A 23,419-nucleotide genomic window follows, 5' to 3' on the forward strand; every position below is an offset into this window, starting at 1 on the left:
TTATGGGTCTTAATAAACTCTAGAGTGGACACTTTAAAAAATGATCTAACTTTTCTTCTAAAATAGAAATTATGTCCAGCTTTTATAATGGCTCAGGCTTTCCTCAAGCACTTTTCCCATAAATTTTAACATGAGCATCCATGGTAATGCTTAACTGCAGGTAATATATTTTTTAAACCATATTTTTCTTCAAGAGCTCATTAAAAGCACTCACTCTGCTAATGATTTCTGAGCCTCAAGTTAGACTTATTAGTGCACAAGGAGCAATAGATGCCTAAATGTCAGGCCTATTTACCAGTTGAAAATGCTGTTGCTGTAGAGGCATTTGTTTTCTGTGGGACATGCTGACTGTGGTTAGTTCACTCCATTTTTCTTGATGGGAAATGATCCGGAATCCAAAGCTGTTTTGTCCAACCAAGCTTCAGCATGGGGAATTACACTCTGGATCAGCGCCTTGCCAGTGTGGGTTTAGCTGAAGGAGTTATTGCTGACGCTGCCTTGGAGTCTTCCTTGCCTTCCAGCCAGACCCTAAATCTGCAATTTTACTTATCATTTTTGTTAGTAATGCTTGTTATAGGGCCTAGAACAAATGTCCACAACAATAAAGGTTTATCTGACTTAGTTTTGCCTCTTTTTCCTTCTTCCTTTATCATCTGCTTCTAGTTGATCAATGTTTAAAAATTTTAGATTCAACCTGAAACTCAACTCCTCTCAGTTCCATTCTTTCTCTTGTTCCGTGAGTCCAAGACCACCGTCATACCTCAACTGGAATCTTGTGCAGTCTTCTAACAAATATCATCCTCCTCCATCCATTCTCCACATTGATGCCAAAATGATAGTGAGCTTTGCTCCATTCATACTTAAAACACATCAGTGACTCCTCTTCGCCCATCTCTTATCACAGGAAGAATTCAAATTAATCTTGGCAGGCAGTCAAGGCCCGTTTGATCTATTCTCCCTGTGAACCCAGAAAATTTGAGACAGGTTTCAGTTAATTTAGAAGGTTTATTTTGCCAGCATATGCACACTCATGACACAGCCTCAGGAGGTCCTGGCAATGTGTGTCCACGCTGGTTTTATACATTTTAGGGAGACATGAGGCATCAATTAACACATGTAAAATGAACATTGGTTCAGTCCAGAAAGGCAAGACAACTTGAAGCAAAAGCAGGACAACCAGAAGCAGGGAAGGGGCTTCCAGGTCACAGATGACAGACAAATTGTTACATTATTGTAAGCTTCTGATTAGCCTTTCCCAAGGATACAATCAGATATACATTTATCTGAGTTAGCAGAGGGATAACTTTGAACAGAGAGGGAGGCAGGTTTGCCCTAAGCAGTTCTCAGCTTGAATTTTCCTTTCAGCTTAGTGATTTTGGGGGCTCAAGATATTTTCCTTTCACATCCCAATATGTTCTAGCTTCATTTCCCGCTCAACATATCTAGGCAAAGTATGGCTCAATCAAGCCAGACTCCTCATTCTCATAATGTATCAGGCACTTTTCTTCATCTTGTTTTATTGTATGATTTTCTTCCAAAGTCTGGAATATTCTTCCTGATGTCTCAGAATGTCAAAATTTGTTTTCTTTACGACCTAGTGAAAATGCTTTCAACATCCTTAAATTCTTTTCTACCATTTTCTTAGGATCCCCAAGTTTCAATGAATTACTCCCTTTTCTGTCCTCTCCCTACCCTCTCACACTAATCCTGTTTGTGCTATTGAAACTCAACACAAAGGTAGAAAAGCACAGGGGTGACAGCTCAAATTTGGAGGTTGCCTGCTGTGTTTAAACCAAAGCTCTGCTGCTCACTTGCCTTGTGACCTTGAGCAAATTATTTGATCTCTTTTTCTCAGTTTCTTCAACAATAAAATGGGAATAAGGATGGTGTCAAATTATAAGATGGCTATAATTAAGTGATGTTATTATCTAACCCATTGAAAGTGCCTTGTAAGCACTTCTTCAATAAAAGAAAAGAGCACTGATCTCCTGAATCACTGATCACTTCTCCAAGTGTGTCTAGCAGTGTCAGTCTCATCTAGGAAAGTACTAGAAATGCAAATTATCAGGTCTCCTGTCCAGCCTACTTAATCAGAAACTCTGAGCATGGGACTCAACAATGGAACAACCTCTCAGGATAATATTGATGCATGATGAAGTTTGAGAGCAGCCCTACAGATGATCTCGAAGGTGTCTTTCAGCTCTCACCACCTATGGATTGATTACATTCCTACTGTTCAATCACTGAAAACTGGAATATCCCATTTGAAGGCAATTTTAAATGATTGGAAAGGAAAATAAGGAATTCAGTCAAGAAATTGAAAGTGAAAAGGGAAACAACATATCTGTTTACAGGAGGGAAAAAAGGAGGTAAGAGGAAAAATAACACTTAGAGGGGAAAAAAGCCAAGGGTGTTTCTTTCTTAGTTCTTCCTTTTCTCATAAAAGCAAGAACTGTCACATAGACTATTGATCTAAAGATTTACTGATAAGTTGTTTTTATTTCTGCACTCACAAAACTTTCTTTCCTTCTTCACTTTGATTGGGAATTGTATCCTTGGGGCAAGAGCAATGAAAAAATTTGTTTAAAACTGCAACCAATTTAGTTTTTATCACTCAACATAAATACGTGTGAAAAACTGAAATAAGGCACAAGATGGGTTGCATGTAGCACCAAGCAGGGAAATAGTTCTTTCCAAGACTGAAGTAATGCAGCAGATACTGTTGCCAAGTCAAAAGGCATTCTGAAATATTTTAGACATACAAAAAGGTACAAAATAAGTATCTGTGCATCTAACAAGCAGCTGAAGGAACCGCATGCACCTAGATATTCCTACAATCAATTTTCAAAGGATGAAAAAACATTTATGTATTTAAAATGCTACATGACTATTAAAATTAATTTTAAAAGCACAGCGCAGAGCTTATCACAATAAATGCCCACTCCTTCTTGTGTCCTTCCTCTCAAAATGTGCAAACAAGCTGTCTGACAGGACTTCCAGACTGAAAGATGCCTTTGTGAGTAGGTTTTTGGATGGTGAAATTGTTACAAGTGAATAAAACAATTATTGCTGTTTTATTCTCCAAATGAAATAATGTATTCTTACAGGAAGTGTATTTTACCCTTTAGTAAATAAAGATTTGTGCTAAAAATGCTTTGGAAAGCTCTCAGGGATAATTCCACTATTCATATGAAATATTACAGATTCTAAGGGTGAAAAAATGAATGCTATTTAACTCTGATGATTGTGACGGTTTTTGTAAGCATGGGGGAAAAACAGGGCCATAAAAGTCTAGAGAGAAATTAAGCAAACATGTAAAATCAACTAAATATAATTTCCACCTGCTCTTTATTGATTCCCCCAGAACTCTGGCTTGATAAGATAAAATAGAAAATGTAAAAGGTTATTTGGATTTTCTCTCTCCTTTTCTTGGTTAGTCTTGCTAATGGTCTATCAATTTTATCTTTTCTCAGCAAAACTGGCACACAAGGGACATACCTCAGTGTCATAAAAGCCATCTATGACAAACATACAGCCAACTGTTTACGGAATGGGGTAAAGTTGAAAGCATTCCCCTTAAGTACTGGAACAAGAAAAGGATGCCCACTCTCACCACTCTTCTTCAACATAGTACTGGAAGTCCTAGCCAGAGCGATCAGACAAGAGAAAGAATCTACAACTTAAATCAGTAAGAAAAAAACTAACGATCCCATCAAAAATTGGGCCAAGGACATGAATAGACAATTCTCAAAAGAAGATATACAAATGGCCAACAAACATGACAAAATGCTCAACATCACTAACAATCAGAGAAATGCAAACCAAAACCACAATGCGATACAACCTTACTCCTGCAAGAATGACCATAATCAAAAAATCAAAAAACAGTAGACGTTGGCATGCTCACATGGTGATCAGGGAACACTTCTACACTGCTGGTGGGAATGCAAACTAGTACAGCCACTATGAAAAACAGCATGTGGATTCCTTAAAGAGCTAAAAGTAGAACTACCATTTGATCCAGCAATCCCACTACTGGTTATCTACCCAGAGGAAAAGAAGTTGTTATTTGAAAAATATACTTGCACATGCATGTTTATAGCAGCACAATTCGCAATTGCAAAATTGTGGAACCAGCCCAAATATCCATCAATCAATGATTAGATGAAGAAACTGTAGTATATAAATGTGATGGAATACTACTCAGCATAAAACAGAATGAATTAACGGCATTTGCAGGGACCTGGATGAGATTGATGACTGTTATTCTAAATGAGGTAACTCAAGAATTGAAAACCAAACATCTTCTGTTCTCACTAATATGTGGGAGCTAAGCTATGAGGATGCAAAAGCTTAAGAATGATACGATGGACTTTGGGGACTTGAGGGGAAGGATAGGAGAGGAGTGAGGGATGAAAGACTACAAATAGGGTGCAGGGCATACTGCTCAGGTGATGGGTACACCAAAATCTCACTCATCACCACTAAAGAACTTACTTATTTAGCCAAATACCACCTGCACCCCAAAAACTTATGGAAAAATAAAAATAAATAAAAAAGAAAATGTAAAAGAACATAATAATGTTTACTTTTAATGAGCAACTTTCAGGTGAAAGTCATTGTACTTTACAGATATGAATTTGTTTAGTCTTTAAAATGACTCGAGTTGGTAGGTACTGTGAGGCTCTTCTTCTAACTAAGGAAATCAAGCTTAAGAAAGGTCACATGACTTCTCCAGAGTCAGTGTTAGGAAATGGAAGTGTTAGGGTCTAACTCCTATATTTTAACCAGTGGCCATTCAGAGTATATTTGCAAAGGCTGAGGACCCCTAGTCATTTAGGAAGCAGATTGCTTCCTAAACCAATAGATTGCTCATATCGTCCAACGTCTTCATCTTAGGGGTAAAGAAACTAAGGCTCCAAGGGGAAAGGCACTTCTCCAAGGTTACAGAGCTGAGGCTAGCATGTAGGATTCTTGAATCTGTTTATACATTCTCACTTCCTCTTTTCACTGGTCCAGATGGATGGATTTTCTTTCCCTCCAAAAATCTGCTTATTTGTTCAGCCACATTCTAGCTAGGAATGACTATTTCTCCTGTCATTTCTTCAAGTCTTTGAGGGCTCTGAGTTCCTCTCTGAACAGGCTGGGCTGCAGACAAATTACACCCTTATGAAGGGTTGGGCTGCTTTTTGAGCTCTCATGATTTTCAGTTATATTCTTCCCTTCTATCCTTCATGCTTTTCTCATAATTGGCCTATATACACAAGCATTTTTGTGGCCCTAGAGGAGAATGCTTTGCTCTAGAAGGAGCTGATAAAGTTTTCTTACTGTATAATCTTCATCACTTTTTAATTAAGCAAGCAATAAGTAGTTTCAAGATTGAAATAAGTCAAGCAGAGGCCTCTGATTGGTCAAGAGTCTGATCTACCTGGATTATACTGTCACAAAGAAAGGGCACCTTTTTGGCTTCCCGTACCTTAGCCTCACTTGAATTGGTGTGAACAGTCCTTACATTCCAGGGCTGTGACCACACATGTTGGGAAGAGTCAATGGCCAAAAACAATTCAAAGTGAGAAAGTCGTAGATGATTTTTTTCTTTTTGATGATCACACAACAGGTACAGTGTTTCAAAGTTTGGGCTTTGTACTTTAACAAAGAAATAAAATTATTCTAAAGTAGTATTGTCAAATAGAAATAAATGCGAGCCAAATATGAAACTTTACATTTTTTGGCAGCCACATTAAAAATAGTTAAGAACAAATGATATTGGCTTTAATATTTTATTTGTTCTAATGTATCAAAAATGATCACTTCTGCATGCAATAAATATAAAAATTGTTAATGAGCTATTGTACCATTTTTTCATATTGTCTTCAAATACAGTGAGTTTTCCATGCTTATCGCACATCACAAATTGGATGCTAAGTTTACAATAATTTAAGTGAAATATGCTTTGACCAAAGCAATAAAGTTATACTTAGTGGAAAATAATTAAAATTAAAATTTAATTTCTTGGTCACATTATCTGCATTTCAAGTGTTTAATGTCCCCGGGTGTCTTGTAGCCACCATATTGGGCAGCTCATCTTCAGATGCTAAAATACAGCTTTTATGATTTTTTTATTAATAGTATTAAGGACCTTGTAAAGTATTCAGTCCTTATTAAATGTTATTGAATTCTTACTAATTGATAAAATTATTTTAAAGCCACTAAAACAAACAAAAGAAGAAAAAATTAAGTATGGAATCAGAAAGGATGTTTGTTTTATGTCTCCTAAGTCAACTGTCCTTATCTGTCGATGAAATGTTAAGTTCTTCACTACTACCCAAAGTGTATCTGTGGACAAATGATTCAAAAGCAAGCAAGTTTGTGAAATGCTGCATATAAATCCATCTCACCAGATATTCACACAACAGACTGCTATTATCATTTCTATTCACGGATCAGAGATTCAGAGCAGGCCTTGCTGCATGCGATGTGCTTATCTTTGGTCTACAATTATCTTTCTTCTTTCTCTCTCTGTTTCTTTTGGCAATATAATTAGTAAGTATAAGCCCACAACAATATAGAAAATGCAGAACTTTAAAGCAGCTTACAACTTTTGCCCACAGCAATCACTATTCCAGCCAAATCCTATGCTTATGATTATGATTCCCTTACTTTCACTTGATAAATATTTACATCACATATGTTTTACCAAAATGTGATATATAATTTATTACACAGTCATACTATAGTGAGTTATCATGTTACATATAATTTTGAATCCTACTAGACACTGACTCAGATTGAAAAATCTGTAAGCTATCTCCTCAATCTTTGTTCAAGCCTCTGTCATCCCTAACTCTATCCCTAGACTATTTTATTAGTCTTTTAAATACATTTTGCCTATCTTAAATCTTTTCTCTCTTCAGTTTATCTTCCATACTACCTTCTTAGTTACCTTTCTAAAATAAAACCTTAACCATATAACTCCCCTGTTTAATATCTTTTAGAGATGCCTCAATCACTAAAAGATAAAATTCAAATTCCTTATAAGCTCATGTTAGACTTTTAAAATTTCCCTTAGTTTTCCTATTCCAGTGGACGCTGCTATACTTCAATGTGACTTTGCCATTCATCTTATCTGTCTTCGAGTTCTCTCCCCATTCTTTTTAATCTGGGCTAGCTTTGTAGCTTGCTTTGATTAATACAATGTGGCAAAAATGACAATGCAACTTTTAAAAAAATTTTTATCTTAAATTCCGGGATACAAGTGTAGAACCTGCAGGTTTGCTACATAGGTAAACGTGTGCCATGGTGGTTTGCTGTACCTGTCAATGCGTCATCTAGGTTTTAAGCCTCACATGCATTAGCTCTTTATCCTAATGCTTTCTCTTCCCTCACCCCCTGACCTCCAACTGGCCCTAGTGTGTGTTGTTTCCCCCGCTGTGTTCATGTATTGACATAATCTTCTCATTGGTCAACTCCCACTTATGAGTGAGAACATATGCTACTTGGTTTTCTGTTCCTGGGTTAGTTTGCTGAGGATGATGGCTTCCAGCTTCATCTATGTCCCTGCAAAGGACATGATCTCATTCCTTTTTCTGGCTACACAGCATTCCATAGTATATGTGTACCATGTTTTCTTTATCCAGCCTATCGTTGATGGGCATTTGGGTTGGTTTCGTGTCTTTGTTATTGTAAAATAGTACTGCAATAAACATATGTGTGCATGTGTCTTTATAGTAGAATGATTTGTATTCTTTTGGATATGTACCCAGTAATGGGATTGCCAGGTCAAATAGTATTTCTGGTTCTAGATCCTTGAGGAATCACCACACTGTCTTCCACAATGATTGAACTAATTTACATTCCCAACAACAATGTAAAAGTGTTCCTATTTCTCCACAGCTTCACCAGCATCTGTTGTTTCTTGATTTTTTTAATAATCACCATTCTGAATGGCATGAAATGTTATCTCATTGTAATTTTGATTTGGTGTTTTACTGAGTTCTTTTATAATGGCTTTTCTTAAGGGAGTGTCCAATTGCTCGATATAAAATTTGGGACATCCCAGGTTGAAAACACAAAGTCAAGCAGCTTTTTTGATGTCTGTGAGGGTTATAGCTTTTCAGCAAGGATATGCTATAGGCCCTCCTGAAAATAGATGTACAATAACTAAAGCAAATTTAAATTCCACAGAGGTTGTAAGCTGGATAAAATTCACCTGAAGATATTCAAAGTGAGACATTGGGTCCTGACCATGATTACTCTTTACAATTTCTTCCAGGATTATGTGGCTGACAGGTGACACATAACCTGAAAATAACCTCAGCTTGTTTTTAAAGTTTTCTTACTAATGGTGATTAAAAATACTAATCCATTTTTCTATTCCATGATGAGTAGTCTCATGAAGAAATTTTGTTAATATCCACTTGAAATGATCTGGTGCCATAAGCAACCACCTTGAGCATTCCAGAGATTATATCAATGAAGAGTAGAATCAGAATTTTTCCACTCTTCCTTTTCACAGTTTACTGGAGATTTATCCTTTGAGGGTTTAGCTTGTGGAGCATAATGATCTGCTTGAGTATTTCCTTTAAGTGGTCTCTCTTCCTGTAAGTTCCAACAGAGATGATTTACAGTCATCTCTGTAGATAGTAGGAATACATCTAAAAGTTATTTTACTTATTGTCCATTTTTAGAAGGGTCCCAACAGACATAAGAAGCCCCCTTGTCTTGAAAGCATACCAAAGTCATCTACTACTCCAAAAGCATATCTGCTCTCTATCCACCTATCCATCTATCTATTTACTTTCTCTCTGGAATTTAGCTAGTTGACGAACACTAGTAAGTGCAAGAAGTTCTGCAATCTGGGTGATTTTAATTCTAGTAGAGGACTACATTCCAAAAGCCTATCTTCTTAAATTATTGACGGCACATCCTGTTTATTGGCTAACTTCTAGTTTCAGTTTTGAGATATGATTCATCAACAAATATTAGATCAGGTTTCCCAGTGGATTCTCTAATATATCTGAGTGAGGCAAATAAAGTTCCCTAACTGAAATTAGATAGTCACAATGCTGCACTTATTTCAGGTGGGGCAAGAGAGTGGTAGGACTCAGCATGTTGCAGAGATAAATAGTAATGTGAGAGGAAGACAGAGTATTAGATGCTAGTAAGTTGGCAAAATGTGTTATGTATACTCAGTCAATAATAATGTCTGTGCTTCATGAGGAACCATGACGTCAAGCAGAGAGCCTAGAACTAATTCAGCACAAGCACTGCAAAGTTTTGTAGCTGTACCTGTTGTCCTATGTCAAGAAGGATAAGCCATAACAACTGAGTCAAAATTGAGGCTGTGGTGAGCAATAGGGTTTTCATGAATACCGTGAAACTGAGCTAAAACCCTAAGGGCATGTCCATAACACTCTTGTAAAAATTAATGGTATAGCTTTTTGTACAATAGTTAGGGATGTCTAAGAAAGGAGGCTATTGAAGAGCCTTCCTCAGATTACAGAAGACCTGCTCATGTTTGAGTTCCCAGATCAGAGGGTCTTTTACTTGGGACTTAGCCAATTTATAAAGAGATATTGCAATCCCAGAAAAAAGTTGGTTCCCATTGTCTGCAGTATCTAGTCATATCCAGAAAAGCTCTCTGTTGCCACTTCGAAAAGGGTCTAGAAATAGTTTTAATAGTCTTTATCTAAAAGGAGAGAATGTTTTTTCCTTCTTAAATGGGTCATGCCCCAAATAATGGGTTGTGTTCTGGAAAATTTACAGTATTTCTTTGAAATACTATGTTCTTTTTCTGCTAGGGCTGAGAGCAAGTACATGGGAACCTTTTTATAGACCTCCTCGTTTCCTGAACAAAGTAAGAGATCATCTATATATTGTATCAGAACAGAACCACAAAAGAAATTCATAAATCATATAAATTTTAATTAAAGACCTGGGAAAAATAGAAGGAGGTTTCAGTGAACCTCTGAGGCATGGATGTCCAGGTATATTGTTGTTCTCCCCAGAGGAAGGCAAAAGGGTATATTCTGGTCTACAGACACACTCAAGAAAGGCCAAGCAAAGATCCATGACAGTGAAGCTAATGGTGTTAGGCAGAATTGATTAAAAGATGGTAGTTGAGTTAGGAACTAAAACTCATCGGCATCTGAGGCTGGTACTAACAATAGCCTTAAAAGGCCCATGCCAGTGTTCTACCCTGTGATTCTCCTTATAACAAACTACACTTTTAGTGAGTGCAACACAAAAGAGTAACACAAATGAACACATAACAAAAAAAGGATGAAAAGAAGGGCTTGGTTTTGCCAAAAATGCCAAACAAATGGTAAGGGATAACAAAACCAGGGTATCAAACAGAATAAATAGCCAAAGAACTCACCACAAAGAGAGTAGAGTTCAGACCTGGTGCTGACTTGCCAATATCATTGTGGACTTGACAAGTGGCAAATAGTAAGGCACAGGGGGTTCTGCCCCAGCTGAAGACTAGAGTCTGTGGTGATAGGCAGAGCAGACCTTCTTGATGGAATTCCCAAGAAAACTGTGGAAATAAATAAAAATCACTCAAATGAGAACAAACAAATGTTATTTATTCAGAGCTTGCTAAATGAAAGAGTCACCAATCACCAATTATGTTTGGCAGAGACTCAAATGCAGGTAGAGTGATGGGAAAGCTGTACAGTAGAAAAAGGGAAGGCATTAGGTATGCCTAATTGGAGGCTGTTGGCATGGGGAAAGTAGAAACAGGCTAACTAGAAGTGGATCATCCTATGTGATGTGTTAGGAGTGCGAATTTGGCTTCCTGTGAAAGGTTCTAAGTTAGACATACAAGCAAAAATTACAGAATCTGGCAATTATTGACTAGGTCCTTACTGATGTTGAAGAGGTTGTGGTTGGGCTATCAGGCTGGTTGTTACAGAAGTTGAGGTCAAAGTTGCATTTTTATATATGGCTTGACAATTTTCTGTTTGTATATTTATTCACTCTCCCACCACTCACTGAGTTTTTGAAGATGTTGATCATATTGGTGATGTCATCCACAGCACTGGTCACTTATCCAATAAAGGCGTGCATGACCTGAGCATTTTACCAAACTTTCTGAGTAGTCCAAAGAGCAGCTTATCCATAGAGATAGTTGGAACATGAATGGTTAGCTGGAATGATAATAAGTTCTTCTAGGCTTATAACAAATCCTCAGACTTGAACTTGCAGTGATTCTTCAAGTCCTAGGGGGTAAAGACCAGTAACAGGGCAACCTAGAGCGTCAATAAAGATCTAGGCAGTCAGATTTTAGTTCCGAGTGACTACAAGTCTAGAGGTAGAAATAAAATGGAATCATTCTTTTCAAGGCTGTTAGTTTGTAGCCGGATGCTGAAGGAAACGGGAATAATTGAAAATCTGGTAAAGGTTGACAGTCTGTGCAAGGTTAACAATCTGTGCAAGGTAAATACCAAACTGAAATTTCCACAATGAGAGAGAAAGCTTAGCTACAAAGTTTGCATGTCTATCAGTTACCTGCAGTTTACAGAGGCACTATATAGCTCAAACAAAAATAAACAGAATAAGAATCTGATAATCCAGAAGGATGTGCTATAATTTCCCACAGAAACACAAATTTTCTTTCTACAGTTACTCCTCCCCTTTTGATCAAAGATAATCTCAAAGAAAGGTTGTTTTTGATCACTAATTAAGGTTAATCTCATGAGATTTGGCCTTGTTATTTGCATAGGTACAGCAACAGTGGAAATTTACATATTGATCTTCTTATATTTGCTTTGCTGGAAGTTTTCATAAAGAATGTCAAGTTGGACTTTTCAAAGCCTCTTGAGGATGAGAAGCCAAGTCAAAAACTCACATCGAATTTCACATGCAGTACCTATCGATTTGGCGGGCATTCCTTTTTTTCTTGAGATCCCACAAATATCCTAAGTTTCCAGAGCCTGCTGGAAATTACATTCCTTGCTCACCTGCAAAGCTGTGAACCCTGCAAAGCCAGGTTTCAAGCCAGTTTTCACAAGAGGCGCTTTGAAAGCATTGACCCCATAAAGTCAACTTGAGTTCCTTAAAAGCGTCTGGTCATATCTGATCAAATAAGCATCATTTTTAAATATGAGATCCAGGCAAAGCTTTGGTTTTATTACCAATGATTTTGTTCGTGTCCTGTTAACAAGGAGGACAGACTCTTATGGAATCTATGCAAATAACTATATTGCCATGAAGATAAGAAGACTCAATTGCAGTTTCTAAATTTTGAAAGGGGGAGTCAGGGAGAAAAAAAAATACAGGTTTCATTTCTGTCTAAAAGGAACAAGCAGTCTATAAAATTGTTTAAGTGTTAGCTTAAGAGAAAAAGAAAAGAAATTCTTATTTCCAGAAAATAGAACAATAAAACATGAACACTATTTCAAATAAAAATCATAATCATTTGCTCATTCAATTTTATAAAATTAACTCTTCTTCCACTTGATCTTGTGTTACTTGTTTTATTAATGCATCTGCTTCTCAACTAGAAATCTGTAACTCCTGACTCAGTCCGTGGTATGATTTCATAGTCATTTAAACAATGCCATCAGAAATCTGTTCCCCAGAGTACATGGCATGATCCTTTTCTTTTTTTTATTTTTTTCTTTCTTTTTTTTTTTTTTTTTTTTTTTGAGACGGAGTTTCGCTCTTGTTACCCAGGCTGGAGTGCAATGGCGCAATCTCGGCTCACCACAACCTCCGCCTCCTGGGTTCAGGCAATTCTCCTGCCTCAGCCTCCTGAGTAGCTGGGATTACAGGCATGCGCCACCGTGCCCAGCTAATTTTTTTTGTATTTTTAGTAGAGACGGGGTTTCACCATGTTGACCAGGACGGTTTCAATCTCTTGACTTCGTTATCCACCCGTCTCAGCCTCCCAAAGTGCTGGGATCACAGGCGTGAGCCACCGCGCCCGGCCGGCATGATCCTTTTCTACCAGATTCTAATATTGTTCTTTTTTTGCTGAAGATAGAAAACCTTAGCCCATAATTAATTGCAATGATTTTATGGAAGCATCAGTGTAAAACAGAACAAACAAAACGATCTGTAGATGACAAAAGTCTAAAAATGGCTATAATTTACATATTACAGATAATTTTCAAAAGTGAATAATCTGAGTAGAGTTCATTATAGGAATAATGCAATTGACAAACACATTTGGTTGTTTCTGCTATGCAAAACAAAATAAATTCAATCCAAAAAACATTTTAGACAAAATATCTATAAATGCAATGTATTGGCAATATTTTCAAAGAGGCTATATCACATTTAATTTATAAAAATGCTTATATATAACCTTAAAAAGAAAATATTTTCATATATAACATAAAAATCTTGAGCCATTAGATGCCATATGCCTAGCACACCATTAGAATTTACTAAAACTATATCAAAGTTATCAAATAAATAGAATCAGTAAATCTGTAGATTATAAACATGAGAGTATTAATACAAATGCACAGATAAGTGATGTAAATCCCCAACAGAAAACTGCAGACCTAGAATATACTGGTTCCAAATCAAAGAAGTAAAGTTGCAAACAAGTTAAAGTTTTAAAATATAACAAATTATGATGGATAAAATACTGCTTTTATCTAACATCAAGCAAAGCAACACCAGGAGTCCGATAAATAGAAATATATCACAAACAGTGAAAATATTAACAATTCTGGGGTTCACATGGTCATCTCCTATAGTATCTCCTGTTTCCCTAGAAATCCTCAGAACCCAGACAGGAGCATGGCCCCATCAGTCAGGGGGATGAAAGCTGTGTGCATGCTGAGGGATGAAGGCCTGGTACAGAGAATTATCCATATCAAGCAGAAGGAAATTGGACTAACTGGGGTGGTGGTACACATTACAGGATTGGCTGAAGGCCAGCAGATTCTATGTTCATCAATTTGAAAATAATATACAAGGATGTACCAGTGCAGGTCCTCACTTTAATCCTCTATCCCAAAAGCACATGGGCTAAAGGATCAAGAGAGGAATGTCGAAGACCTGGACAATGTGACTGCTGGTAAAGATGGTGCAACGGATGTGTCCATCAAAGATTCTATGATCTCACTCTCAGGAGGCCGTTCCACAATGGTGGTCCATGAAAAACCAAATGACCTGGGCAAAGATGAACATGCTGGAAGTCTTTGGCTTGTGATGTAATTGGGAATTCCCAGTAAACATCCCCTAGGATGAGGTCCAAGTGCCAGTGACACATCTGTTATCCTACTAGCTGGAAAAATGTAACTTGATAAACACTTAACACTGTCAAGAAAAAAACACATTCACAATTCTCCGGAAACTTCTTACGTAGAATACACATTTAAAAATGTTTATGTTAATAACATTTTCCCCGGACAAATTAAACCTCTGCAAATCTGAGCCTCTCTTCTGATTTGACAATGCTTCCCAGACATCTTGTCAGTGATAACATATTAAACAAATAACCTTAACTAGTTCCAACTCTTGTCTTTTCCCATGGTGAAAGAACACATTTTTGAGACTTTCCAGAGGTCCTCTGGGAAATCTCAAAGGCCATTTTGGACACTGGAGAGGCTGAGAAGACTTGAAGAAGTGCTTGACTAGTAGCCAAAACAACTTTTTACTGTTTTGCAGAGGACTAACAGGCCTCTGCTTTATCTGAATTTCTCACTTTAGCTTATTCGCTCCATTTTGGGTGCAAAGCCTGCCCCGTGTGTCTGACCACAAACCAACATATCCTGTCTCAATTCTCCTATTCGTACAGTGTTTGGGGATGTTTGTTAAGTTTTAAGAATTCCCTCCCACCCCCAGATTTTCACACCTCAACTCTCCACAGCTGTTTTAAAATCATTGCTCACTCATCCCTTCTCTGAATTAGAATTTGAGCATTTTTCTGTTATGATACTGCCCCACTCCTATTGTGATACGCCTCTTCCTAAGAAAGTTTTTCTAGACTCATGTCCAGATTAAACTTCTTTTCTTCGACAGTAACGATGCCATGACTTGGACAAAATGCCAACTGCCTCTGGCTCCTGCTTTCTTCATCCAGTGCTGCCTTATTGGACTCCTCGTGCCTTTCCTTGGCTGGGGAAATCAGAATCCACAGTGGTAAGTCATGACTTCTAATCCAGTGTTCCAGACATCTGTCTGTGGTAGCACAGTGAGAAGTTGACCTAGAGTTCTCTCATTTTTGTCATTTCCTTCTGTTTTTCTATCTTTTCTTCCTGCCTTTTTTGAGAGTGGTGAAAAGCCCCTAACTCTCTCCTGATAATCATACCTGAGTTAAAGGCCCTAGGTCGCTAGCACTGACAGGTGTTCTTCCCATTATCATGAGATAACCATCAATTTGGCTGTTGTTCTCCAGACCCCTCAACAGTGGGATATGCTCTGTTATTATAGTAATAATTCCAACCACTTTCTTAAAAAAAAAAAGTGGGGGGGGCGGCGCGCAGGGCGCAATATTTCTAAACTTAAATTTCAGTGACCTCTTTGGGGAATGAAGAATTTTTCCAAATTGTTTCCTTCTGTAAAGGGCTATTGAATCCTGTGCCACCAAGATCTCATTCAGGCAATAGATGCTTTGTTGTTGGTGGTGGGCATTTAGTACAAAGAAACAGAAAAAAAATGCTTTCTCTCAAAAACTTTTCAGTGACCATTGCTTCCTTCAAAGACAATCTTCCTTCCCCAACACTTTCTGAGACCTGTGTCCTCTCAGCACCTATCCCTGATCTCTCTTTCCTACCATCTTCCATGTTCCCTTCAGCTCCCTTTAATCCTTGGATCTTCCTCTTTCAACCCCTCTGTCTCCTCCACCTTTCTGTCCACGCATGCCAGGCCTTTCCTCTCCCACTCTGGCCCCTCAATTCCTTATAATCCCTTGAGCTTTAAGTCCTGTCCCTTTGTGGGAGGCTCTAGAGGAGCTCAGGGTTGCTGAGAGCAACAGCCTGAGGCTGAAAAGGCTCCCTGAAACAGGCTGAATGTTTTAGCCACTGAGGCGGGCTTTAGAGACACCAGATGACAGCCTGGTCTCTCCTCCAGGCCCCCCACCCCGAAATTGAGTGTATGGCTTCCCTAGAATTATACAGCAGAGCTAAGGGCAGCTTATGGGTCTCCTACACAAATATTAGTGAAGATACCTCAGTTCTCATATTGTACAGGTTACCTCAACTTGCCCCATCTACCAAAAATGTTACCCTTGTAAAAATATAAAGGTGAGGCAATGATGGTACTGTTTTTTCATATGAACCAGTGAGTTTTGTATTTCTGTGATTATGCCTAAGTCATGACTAAAATTTAAAAGTTAAAGCTGTAATTTCACTATGTCTGTCTATATGTTAATGTATGTGTGTTTGTGCATGTGCACAAATCTTTTGTGTAATATTTTCTTCCCTCCAGATGGTTTTACCACATTAAATTATAAAATCCTTTAAATAAGCTCCTCTGGGATTTGCTTAGAGATGAATGAGACCCTACATAAGTCAAATATTCTTGAACTTCCCGGAAATTAGGAAAATCAAATTTCTAGTATTATCAATGTGAAAAAAGTATATTTATAAAAGCTTAACAAAATGTTTTAAAAAATTCAAGTTCATCTAATTTAGATAAACCTTTGGCCATTGAGAGTAGCTTGATATAATTGATTTGATAAACATGACTATGTCTTCTGAGTTGTCCACATCGTAAGAATTCATTTTTGTTCTACCTGAATAGTTTTTTCTTAAACTTATACAAATATACTGAATCTCTTTGCTTGATAATTGAAATATATTCTTGGCATATTCTAACTATATGTTTGATATATTCATGACATATAATGTCTCATGATAATCATGTTATATCTCTTATTTATTTATTTATTTATTTTGAAATGGAGTCTTACTCTGTTGCCCAGGCTGGACTGCATTGGCACAATCTCGGCTCACTGCAACCTCTGCCTCCCGGGTTCAAGGGATTCTCTTGCCTCAGCCCCCCAAGTAGCTGGGACTACAGATGTCTGCCACTATACCCAACTAAATTTTATATTTTCAGTAGAGACAGGGTTTCACCATGTTGGTCAGGCTGGTCTCCAGCTGCCTGCCTCAGCCTCCCAAAGTGCTGGGATTATAGGTGTGAGCCACCGTGCCCATCCAATCATGTTATATCTAAATTTTTTTTCTATAAAAATGATGCCCATTCGCTTTCTTTCTTTCTTTCTTTTTTTTAAGATGGGGTTTCACCATGTTGGTTAGGCTGGTCTTCAACTCCCAACCTCAGATGATCCGTCCTCCTTGGCCTGCAAAGTGCTTGGATTACAGGCACCACACCCGGGCCTTAAGCCACCACGCCCGGCCCTCATTCATTTTTATAAATTCGATGTAATATCCACCTTTTTTTAAAAATAAAATTAATTATGTTTACACATATTTTCTCGGAAACCTTTTGAAGCAATTTTAAGTGCCATAACAAGAATTAAATTTTTCAATTATATTATTTTTACAGCAAATTTTCATCACATCTTTTACTTTCAAAAATTATCAAGAATATGTTAATCCCAGCAATTTTAAATCTTTTGTTATCTATGGATGGTTCTGTGTTTTTCACCAATGCTTTCCATCAAACACTTGCAAATCTGTTACCGGCCAGAGGACTTTGTTTCAATGAGAAAGGACTGACTCAGAGACACATGGAAAAGAATTATGCTAGGTACTCTTGTGTAAAAGTTTCTCATTACATTGCTTAAATAACTTTGGGACCAAAACAATGAACTGAGTCAGGAATTCCAGAACTCTAGTTGAGAAAGAGATGGGTTCATAAATCTACTAATCCTGGATCAGGTGGGACAAAAACTAATTACATAGGAGTGAATAAACTGATGATGGATAATTATGGGACTTTTTTGGAATAGGGCTATGGCTTTAATGTTCTATTTTCTGGACATAAATAACTCCCTCCTCTTTTTTAAGCTATCTATCACTCATAATAATTTTAAGGACTATGCTCATTCCTTGTAAACAGAAATGAAACTTGTATATTTTTCTCCTCAGCTCACCCTTTCAAAATTTGGAAATTCTCATTGAGTCTTCTTATCTTCATGGCAGTATAGTTATTTGCATAGATTCTATAAGAGTCTGTCCTCCTTGTTAACAGGACATGAACAAAATCTTTGGTAATACAACCAAAGCTTTGCCTGGATCTCATATTTGAGAATGATGCTTATTCGATCAGATATGACCAGACGCTTTTAAGGAACTCAAGTCGACCTTATGGGACCAATGCTTCGAAAGAGCCTCTTGTGAAAACTGGCTTGAAACCTGGCTTTGCAGGGTTCACAGCTTTGCAGGTGAGCAAGGAATGTCATTTCCCAGCAGGCTCTGGAAACTTAGGATATCTGTGGGATCTCAAAAAAAAAAGGAATGCCCGCCAAATCGATAGGTACTGCATGTGAAATTCGATGTGAGTTTTTGACTTGGCTTCTCATCCTCAAGAGGCTTGGAAAAGTCCAACTTGACATTCTTTATGAAAACTTCCAGCAAAGGAAATATAAGAAGATCAATATGTAAATTTCCACTGTTGCTGTACCTATGCAAATAACCAGGCCAAATCTCATGAGCCCAATCTTATAGTGATCAAAAGCAATCTTTCTTTGAGATTATCTTTGATCAAAAGGGGAAGAGTACCTGTAGAAAGAAAACTCGTGTTTCCATGGGAAATCATAGCACATCCTTCTAGATTATCAGATTCTGATTCTGTTTATTTGTGTTTGAGCTAGATAGTGCCTCTTTGTAAATTGCATGTAACTGATAGATACGCAAACTGTCTCTTGTCTGGTAGAGATTTAATTGGCTTTCCCTCACCCTATGGGAAAACCAGTTTTTGTAACTACTAATAAATTGTACTTGAATGTGCTATCTTACACAGATTGTCAATTTTTACTAAATTTTCAAATCTTCCAATTTCCCTCAATATCTAGCTATATATCCCTAAACTAACCTTCCAATTTTTCTCCTTTTCTCTTTACTCATAGTCACTGAGAAAACCTTACTATCCAGATCCCAACTCAGACCCTATGTTGCCTTGTGGCTGGCCCCCAGGCTCTGAAGAATTACTGCAAGCTCAAGTCTGATGACTTGTTTTAAACCTGTAAGGACCCATCATTGCTAGCACACTATACATGGGTTCTCTTTTCCTCTGGACAAGCCCTGACTGGAACACAAAAGAAGTATGGGGAAACGCCCAGGTCATGCATGTTCTGATACAAGAGGTAACACAGACTCTGGGTCACATTACCAAGATCATCAAAACGCTCAAAGAGCAATGCTGCATGATCAAAAGAGTTCATCCACTAACCTTGTGGAACTCCCTGGAATAGTTACCGTTGGATTCAACTTCTGTCTTTCTCACTTTAGTATATCCTTTTACATTACCATCTCTTTTTTCCTTTTAGGCATCCCACTTTTAAGATGCCTGATCTGAAGGGCACTAAAACAACTGACCTTTGCCAGCATGCCCAACAGATGGTTCAACTAGTCCTCCAGGAACAACACTGAGCAAATCTGACCTGGGGACTATTTTACTCAGCCATTTCCTACTTGAGATTCTCTTGTCTCTCTGTTCAAGGACACTTTTTCTGAGCCTTTCTTGAACAAGAGTGGAGGACTGATAGAGCGATTTAACTCTGTCTTTAACACAACTGTAGGTTGGTTTGCCCAAACTACTAGGTTCTTCACTCTATATGAACCTCCTCCAGCATTCTAATTTGTTTGCTCTGTCCTAGACCCAGAATCTCACTCCATGTGCCTAACCACAAACCAATCTTCCTGCCTTAACTTCTCTGCTACCAATATTTGACGTAGCCCAGTATGTTTCAGCATCATCCCCCACCTCCCCACAGTCCCCCACCCCTGCCATACACATACACATAGCCTCAAACCCCCTTCCATTTTCCATAAGCATACCTCCCAAGGTCTTTGCACACAAAGGCTATGTTTGCTCATTCCATGCCTGAGACGTTCCTGGCTTAGATCTTGAGCATCTTTCTATTTCAAGATTCTCCCCTAGTAATGTTTTCTTTACTTCAGATTTGTACACTTGTTTCCTTTGACAGTGTAAAAAAGTATCATTTAGGATTTGATTTTCAGAAGGTAAAATATAAAACATTGTCAGGAAATTTGAATACTTAATCAAGTAGGATAATGGATTACTGAGAAAGAGTACTTGGTTATCTATTTAATCAAAATGATGTAAAATAATTTTTAGAGTGGATATAGGAGATAACATAATTGCAAAGAACTTCATCTCTTTTATATGAAGACATTTGTCTTAAAGGATCAAGGACTTAAAAAAGTCAGAACAAAGCACAGGAAATGATTCTGATGAGATTCTGAATGCTTATCTTCTAAGCAGATTACTCAGAAGGTAAAGAAAAATATATTTTACAAGCTCTTTTTTTTTTTTTTTTTTTTTTTTGAGACGGAGTTTCGCTCTTGTTACCCAGGCTGGAGTGCAATGGCGCGATCTTGGCTCACCGCTACCTCCACCTCCTGGGTTCAGGCAATTCTCCTGCCTCAGCCTCCTGAGTAGCTGGGATTACAGGCACGCGCCACTATGCCCAGCTAATTTTTTTGTATTTTTAGTAGAGACGGGGTTTCACCATGTTGACCAGATGGTCTCGATCTCTTGACCTCGTGAGTCACCCGCCTCGGCCTCCCAAAGTGCTGGGATTACAGGCTTGAGCCACCGCGCCCAGCCCTACAAGCTCTTTTTAAGAGAATATACTAATCCAAGAAAAAATATTTTAATAGAGAAAAAATCAAATTCTAGTTTTGCATCTGCATATTTAATATTAACGCTTATATTAAAAATTTTGTAAATAAACCCATTGAACTTTTTAGCCAGCTATGACTACAAGAAATAAAACTTCCTATCCATGAACCTTCTAGAGTTTTCTCTAACTAGTTAGGGTTCAGTAAGGTTTTGCCCTATATTTTTCTGTTTCTCATACTGGAATAACTACTTATTTTACTTCAGAAAAAAATTACTCTTGTTTTACTTAACAAAAAATATCCTGCATACCTTGCACTTACAGTGTTCCTCTCTGCCACAGTCACTTCTATTAGAGTCTCATTCATCTCATTCACTTATACTGATTATAACTTTTAACTACAGTAACTCCTATTCCATAGAGAAATCTTGGAGATAGTATAAAAGAAAAGTTACTCATTTGATATGTATTAAAACATCCAGATAGATCTTATTCAAATGCTGCAGTAAGGGAGAGAGGTTTCTGTATGGAATTGAGCTCAACTTCTAATACAGCAAAAACAGCTATGGATTTGTAGCCAAGGAATAGAGCAAGGCAGTAAGTGGATGGAAAATTACTAAGAATTTAACTAGATATCAAAGGTAGAGGGATCCTTGCTAAACTGGCTTAATTATTTTCAATATTAAAACTATGAATTAACAACATTATTAATAATAAAACTACTTTTGACAGGCAGGCCAAGATATCAAGAGTGGAGAGTGAGAAACTTGATCAAATACTGAGTAGTCCAATATCAAGAATTAGTACATTCTTGATAAATTGGCTAAGCAGGAATCTTTGCTAAAACTGGGCTGGTCAGGTCAAGGTCAAAGTTTACTTAGGAAGAATGCTCCAAGGAGCCTGGCTCAAGTTTGGTTAAGGGAAAAGACTTTTTCCGTGGATGATTGTAAACTATCTTTCATACATGCTATTTTATAGCAGACTAGCAGAGCTTATGAATATACATCTTATAATCCTTACAGTAATAAATATCCCTATAATACAACTCACTATAGCAAAAAATAAACATGTTTATTAACACACCCAAATATATAGACTCTCTGTATTATATAACAAGAGGCAAAAAGTCTGTGAGAAGAAAATTATACTTAGTAATTAATGCTTAGTATTTTATTCTAGTTAGATAATCTAGGTATCTAATAAATGCCCATTAATTCACTATATTTAGCATCAGTCTAAAGTTTTATGTTATCAAAATATCTTGGTCTTGAGCCAAGCTGACACACTATAAAATGTAATTAGTTACTTTTGAATTAACATTTGTCAAAACAGTGATTCAATTTAACTAAGTGCAAATTTATATTTTTATAATTATAAAACATGTAGTAACTAAAATGATAGATTGTTAAACCAAGAAACCTGTATAAGCTGAGGAAGAACATGCCCAAGTAAATTAAAATGTATGCTTGTGTATTACCTAATACCAAGAACTCAGAAGACACAGCTGCTTTAATTAAACCAACAATATAAAGCTAATCTCATTTGCCAAAATGTACCAAAATTATGTGAATGTAAATTCTTAGAATATTTGAGCAAGTATCTATAAGAGTATCGAAAGCAGAAATGCAATTATCTTGATTTCCAGAAATTTTTGAGTATTTTATTTACATAAGACCTTATTTAGCTCTAAGTCAATCAGAAAATAGAGCCTTTAAAAATTTTATAATCTAATTTAGTAATGCCATCTGGAGGCAGGAAAATATTAACATACCCACAGATATATAAATATACATACAGATCTAGAGAACTTATCATTTTAATTCTAAAACCTCAGCCATAGATCAGGCATAATACAGAAATACATAACTCACTTGTTTCAAAAAAAAACAAGTGGTGGAGGGGGTTCTTTTCTTTCCACTGTCAAAATTCTTAATTGATTTGAACTCAAAATAGAGAAAAACTAGATAAACAAATAAAAATAACAGACCAAATTTTCTGACATCTTTCTAACCTAACAGAGACACAATATCTGCAAACCATGTAATTCATTTACAGAGATTACCAAGTCACTCCCTAAACACACACACACACACACACACACACACACACTAGAGATCAACTGCGTACTCAATGAAAATTAAATTCCTACCATGCCACCAACAGACAAGAGTCTGGAACATCAAATTAGGAGTAGGGCTCACCTTTAGGTCCCTGGATTGCCAGTCACAAATGGAGCACAAAGGCTCCAAGTGACCTTATTACCTGGGTGGAGTAGATGGAGATCTGAAGGCATGGTCCCATTTTGAGTCATGGCATCAATCCTGTCGAAGAAACAGACAAGTTAAAATTGCTTTTATTTAGTCTATTGCAATAGGGAAACTACCCTTATGTGAAGATAATGAGAATGGCTCAGCCGCTAAGGCAGTATGGCTTTTATAGGGAGGGGTAACCAAATCCAAAGGGTGTGGCTTAACACTGTGGTCAGTTTGGAAACTGCAGACATCACATTTTGTTAACTTTCGGAAACAGTTCTCAGTAGTGCTGGTGGTTTTTCTTAGTAATCTTCAGAGAGCAGTTATTATCTCAGCTAATCAGCTATGAGACAAAGAACAGGATGTAGAAGTTTTGCTTTGTCAGCAGGTTTTGTCAGCAAATGAAAGGGTTTGTGGTAGGCCTTGTCACACG

The 23,419-nt window shown here is 37.3% G+C and overlaps 1 protein-coding gene and 1 long non-coding RNA gene across 5 annotated transcripts in view; one reads left to right on the forward strand and one right to left on the reverse strand.

Annotated features, from left to right (window-relative positions):
* Window positions 1–13,170, reverse strand: part of LOC128929921 (uncharacterized) — a 28,121-nt gene extending 14,951 nt beyond the window's left edge. For 2 of the 3 annotated variants that reach the window (XR_008477240.2, XR_008477238.2), the window contains exons 1-3: window positions 10,996–13,170; window positions 10,379–10,537; window positions 296–958 (exon numbers count right to left, since the gene is read on the reverse strand). Coding sequence is in view for 1 of the 3 variants with exons in the window: in XM_078352443.1 (XP_078208569.1) it covers window positions 761–892 (132 nt within the window). In the remaining 2 variants the exon portion in view is untranslated. The remainder of the gene's footprint in view (window positions 1–295; window positions 959–10,378; window positions 10,538–10,995) is intronic. The other variant, XM_078352443.1, reaches the window with a different exon arrangement.
* A 1,695-nt stretch (window positions 13,171–14,865) lies between these two features.
* LOC128929922 (uncharacterized) overlaps window positions 14,866–23,419 on the forward strand; it is a 37,834-nt gene continuing 29,280 nt past the window's right edge. Inside the window, exons 1-2 of one of the 2 annotated variants that reach the window (XR_008477241.2) lie at window positions 14,866–15,102; window positions 18,121–18,313. This is a non-coding gene — a long non-coding RNA (uncharacterized LOC128929922). Of the gene's footprint in view, window positions 15,103–18,120; window positions 18,885–23,419 lie in introns of those variants that run through there. The other variant, XR_013527804.1, reaches the window with a different exon arrangement.

The sequence above is a fragment of the Callithrix jacchus genome, chromosome 16 (assembly GCF_049354715.1).
Source record: "Callithrix jacchus isolate 240 chromosome 16, calJac240_pri, whole genome shotgun sequence".
NCBI classification, from domain to species: Eukaryota; Metazoa; Chordata; class Mammalia; order Primates; family Cebidae; genus Callithrix; species Callithrix jacchus.